Genomic DNA, 5,481 nt, shown 5'->3' on the forward strand with positions numbered 1-5,481 from the left:
CTGCTTCCATGAATGTTGATTGTGGATCCAAGTAAAATGAAATCTCTGATAACTTCATTCTTTTCTCCATATGTTATAGTATGATTGAAAAAAAAAAAAAAAAAATGGCCATCGAGTTAATTCCAACTCATAACATCCTAAAGGATAGAGTAGAACTGCCTGCCTTGGAGGGTTTCCAAGGCTGTGAATCTTTACAGAAGCAGACTGCTACATCTTTCCCCAGCAGAGCGGCTGGTGGGTTTGAACCGCAACCTTTCAGTTAACAGCTGAACACTTAATCACTGTGCCAGTAGGGCTCTTTATAATAATATCATAGGTTTCCTGAATTAATGCAAACATTGACACATTCAGTGGTTCGTATTTTCATAATGAAATTGAAGCAGTAAGACATGAATGTAGAACATTTGGTAGTCTTTTACTGTCTTTGAAAGGAGTATTAATGAGCTGAAACTGGCAGGGCAGAATCTGCTCAGTTCAAATGTGCTTTTCCAGTGAATGGAACATAGAAAGTCTGACCTTTATTCTTTTTTTTTTTCTCATGCTCCATTTCTCTGGTTCATTAGCTTCATGTAGATATTCCTATAGTCCATCTTGATTTTCTTTCCATTGTGTTTCTGTTATCACCATCTCTAAAGATTGGGAGTTAGGGAATTCATTATGCCTGAAAGTGAACATGTATTCTGTCATCCTTATCTCTGATCCTGGTAACCCCGAGAGCTCAGATGTTAGTTGCTGGGTGAATAAAATGAGAAAGTTTATGCTGGCAGGCAATGTTAAGTTTTGGGAGTAGGATCTCTTTACTCTACCAGAGTGTAAAGTGTGGCATTTGAATGCTTTATGGAACAAAGTGTATTCTAATACAGTATAAATAGTACATTCTAATACAGTATAAATAGTACATTCTAATACAGTATAAATAGCTCAGTAGGAGAAACCTGAACTGCCCAGTGAGAAATACACATGTATAATTTAACATTAAAAATAGAAGACCAAACCCCTGCCATCAAGTCGATTCCACCTCCTGTCGACCCCCATCAGGTTCCAAGGCTGTAAATCTTCATAGAAGCAGACTGCTTCAGCTTTCTCCCATGGAGCAGATGGTAGGTTAGAACTGCTGACCTTTTGATTAGCAGTTGAATGCTTTAACCACAGTGCCACCAGAGTCTTTGTTTCATTTAAAGGCACTTGAAAATAAGATTGACGGTCTAAGTGGAATAGCTGCCTAACACTTACAAGGACCAGGAAAAAAATACTGGAACATCAGTAAACTATAACTGATTTGCATTGGTTTTTCAGTATAGCAACTCTTTGCATTTTCGTAATGTAGGTAGCCTAGCTAAAGATTGAAAATGAGCATATGTGGAGCATACTGATCAAGGATTTCATTTTACTTGAATCCACAATCAGTGCCCGTGGAAGCAGCAGTCAGGAATTCAAATGATATATTGCATTGGGCAAATCTGCTGTAAAAGACTGAAAGTCTTAAAAAGCAAAGATGTCACTCTGAGGACTAAGATACACCTGATCCAAGCCATGGTATTTTCGGTCACCTCCTATGCATACAAAAGCTGCACATTGAATAACGAAGACCAAAGAAGAATTGATGCCTTTGAATTATAGTGTTGTTGAAGAATATGAAATATACCACAGACTGCCAGAAGAACAAACAAATCTGTCTTGGAAGAAGTACAGCTAGAAAGCTCCTTGGAAGCGAGGATGGTGAGACTTTGTCTTACTTCCTTAGGACATGTTTTCAGGAGGGACCAGTTCCTGAAGAAGAATATCATGCTTAGTAAAGCAGAGGGTCAGCAAAAGAGAGGACTGACACGGTGGCTGCAGCAGTGTCCTCAAACGTGGCAGTGATTGAGAGGAGGGGGCAGACCCAAGCATTGTTTTGTTCTGTTGCCCATAAGGTCACTGTGAATTAGAACCCACTCAACAGCACTGACTAACAGTAACATATACTTGAATACTCCCAAGTACAAATGAGTAGATAAAAATTTGGAGGAAAATAAGACATTTCATACTCATATCTTTTCACTCTTTATCAGGTGGAGAAAAATGAAATAAGATGTACATTCACAGAATCTGGAAAAATTTTCTATGTATCATCTATTGATCATCTACCTACCTACCTATAATTTATCTATCATCTACCCATGTTTCATCTATCAATTTTTAGTCTTGTTTTTTAATTGCCATGGTAGCACTTTTTACCACCTTCCTTACCAAAAACAGATGAGTAATGGCTGATTCCATGGCCACAGCTTGACCTTTAAAGCTTGATGGCCTAGAGACCGTGCAGAGTAGCAGTCAGGGCACCAGGAGACCTGCGTGCAGGTGTGAGCACTGCTGCTTGCTGTCTTCATGACCCTGGACACATTTTTATGTCTCATTTTCTTCCTCTGTAAAATGGTAATAAGGATACTTACCTTACAGGGTTGTTGTGAGGATTACAAGTTAATTAATATAAATTGCTTAGAAGAATACCTGATATTATTTCCTGTTACTTAATGCCACAAAAAAATCTATTTTCATCCTTTTCAGGTTTCCCCTGCTGTCCAAAAGTAGAGCGTTCCCGTGAAACTAGTCTTAAGCCCAATGGCATAAAGTGAAAAAGCAATTGTGGGAAACATCCTTTGAGAGCCCCAAAATAGCCTACTAAATCATACCAAACAACATATAAAACTTAAAATACCACTAACATATAGTGTTCACAGAGACAGTTCGAAGCTATGGGGGCTTGCTTCTGAGGTGTTGCGTGTAGTTCCTGGGGCAGGAGCTGGGCAATGCCACTCTCAGTGCTCGGGGTGTGTGCTGCCTCTTTAACAGCTCACTGCAAAACCAATGCTGAATGCTAGTTTTGCTTTTCTCCTTTTTCATAAAAGCAAAAATCCTCTCTAGATTTCTTTCCGTTAGCGAAAACAGGTGTTAACGTAGGTCTTTGGAAAAGTGAAGTGGCGTAAAGCGAACTCTTAGACAGTGGGAGGAACCTGTACTTTGATATCAGATATAGGGAAGAAGTCTGTGGAAGCAATCGTTCATGCCTTGGGCAATAGCATCACGTATTGATACTACTTCAACTAAGGATGTTATTAAAGTCATTGTTTGGAAATCAAGTTATTCCATCTGTCTTATGTGTGTGTGTGTGTTTCCAGATGTCTGTAGACGATCGCCTTAAACAGCTTCAAGAAGCCCATCGAGACTTCGGACCATCCTCTCAGCATTTTCTCTCTAGTAAGTGCTAATAAACTGGATGGATCTCATTAATTGGACAAATTAGCATATTTTTTCACTTTCATTCAAGAGGCCATATTCTTCCCTATCAACATAGTTATTTATATTAAATAAAATATTTAAAAAGAGGCATTAACATTAATGACAGTTTATTGGTTATTTTTTGTCATGATCATAATTATAAATCTTTTGTGGAGCAAAAGTGAGATTCAGTTATGTTTTTCATTGTGCCATTTGTTACAACTAATGGTATCGTATCATTGCTATATCGTATGCAAAGCTCATGCATTTCTTCACTATAAAAAATCACTTTTATATTTTAAATTCTAAAATACGCTATTGTCCTTGAAAAGTGCACCTGCACTTTTAAATGCACCTGTAGTTTTAAGAGTAAAAATTGATCACCCCCACAAATCTTTTAAATGAGATTTGGGTTCATTAAGTCAGCTCTAATCATATTTAGTCCTATTTAGTTTTTCTTCTCATCAAGTAATGCAGATTTAGCCAAACCACATATGTAGATTTTTATGTCATATTCTCCTACTAGAAATTTTCATTTTATGGACTTTTCATGAGATATTGAATAAATAATTTGAGGTTCTCCTCAGTTGCTCACTGTTGAAGAATCGTAAGCATGTGGGATTTCAATTACCCAGAGTCAGTTTAAATACAAATTCTGCCTCCTACAAGACCTGGGGAACTCTTGAGAGTTAATTTCATCTTAAAGTTGTCCTAATAATACCTACTTTGTGTGACTGCCCTGAGAATTAAATGAGAACACCTGTGGATTATTTATACAAGGCACTTAGCACAATTCTTGGCACAAATGGTTTCAGTAAATGTTAATTCCATTCATTTCCTCCTCTGGCAGACATATGTAAGAAAGCAGTTTGTTTAATTCAATTTAAGTCCATTTGAGTAAAGTTTAAAATTTAGAGCAAAGCTCATTTCTCTATTATGGTATCTTCTCTGTATCTATAACCATAGAGAAAACTGAAGTTATACCTCATCCTTCAAATAAATTGCTTGTGTTTGTATTTTCTCTTAGTCTTTTCATCACTGTTGATAATCTGTTTTACCTTAATTAAAGTTCAAGCTATTCTTACTTTGACAGTTTCAAGGATCCATATTGGTCGTTTCCTGCCCTACCTTTGCTTCCTATACGTACCCTTCCTCCAATCTCCATTTCTCTCCCTTTCTCACCCTCTCAGACACCCCCCCACACACACACACACGCGTGAATGTACCCATGCACAAACAGAGTTTTTCTGTTTTATAAACCTGAGCCCTTAGATAACTTATCTCTGGTGATATATAGTGTTTCCTGGAATATGTTGTCAGCTTAGGTGTCAGGATGCATTTTTAAACTTTGGATGCCATCATTGTTGACAAAGTAAATTGGTTTCTGATATACTCATTAGGTATTACTCCCAATTTCTTAAGCTTAATTTTATAGAATATAAAGCTATCTACTAAGACCAAATTAGAGAGGAATTTAAAAAAAAAAATCATTGTGATACTATTTACAGTTCTGTTATAAAGATCAGTCTATTAGTATTGAAGAAACACTACAATTTCTCTAATAATAGAAATCAAACTCATTCTTTAGGAAAGGAAATTTGTCAAATTCATACACATTTTGTGAAACTCAAATACAGTGCCTTTTATTGTCTATGACTGGCAGTCCAAGGAGGTCAGGGTTATTCAAATCAAAACCATTATTAAAATGAACAAAGAAGTAAAACAAAATCCCAATTAATAAGTTCAATAATTGTGATCCCTTGGTGCTTGGAATCTGTGGATGTGTTATTGCTTGGACTTTAGCCATCGTTATAAAAGGAGTCTGTTTAGTTAGGCACAAAATAAAAACTGACCCACTAGCCAGTGCCAACAGTGAAATGAGGTTGGCCCTAATGAGAAATTTCATATCCTTAGTTCCTCATTTCCATCCCCTTTTTATACTCTACATGGACCTACTTGGAGAAAGGAGTGCTCACTTTTCTTGAACAGAAAAGTTGTTGAACTCGTACTCAGAAGTCCTGACATCACTTTCCAGCTCGGCCATTCGTTGACTGGCTCTTGGTCTTTGGGCAAACTATTTCACCTCTGTGTATTCAGCTCCTCATCTACCAAAGAGAGCTTGAATGTGTCTCTTGCTAGCTTGCTAATCAAAAGATATATCTGAAAATGTTTTGCAAAATTTAGAATGCTATGTTTTTATAAGATATTAATATAATAGCATGG

At 36.9% G+C, this 5,481-nt stretch overlaps 1 protein-coding gene across 1 annotated transcript in view; it reads left to right on the top strand.

Moving 5' to 3' along the window:
* The window catches only part of UTRN (utrophin), a 731,009-nt gene that overhangs the window by 609,333 nt on the left and 116,195 nt on the right, over positions 1-5,481 (top strand). The window contains 1 exon segment of the mRNA XM_042782042.1: positions 3,159-3,237. Coding sequence (XP_042637976.1) covers positions 3,159-3,237 — 79 coding nt within the window.

The sequence above is a fragment of the Orycteropus afer genome, unplaced genomic scaffold (assembly GCF_000298275.1).
Source record: "Orycteropus afer afer isolate SDZICR_OR568_19922 unplaced genomic scaffold, OryAfe1.0 scaffold00226, whole genome shotgun sequence".
Lineage (NCBI taxonomy): Eukaryota > Metazoa > Chordata > Mammalia > Tubulidentata > Orycteropodidae > Orycteropus > Orycteropus afer.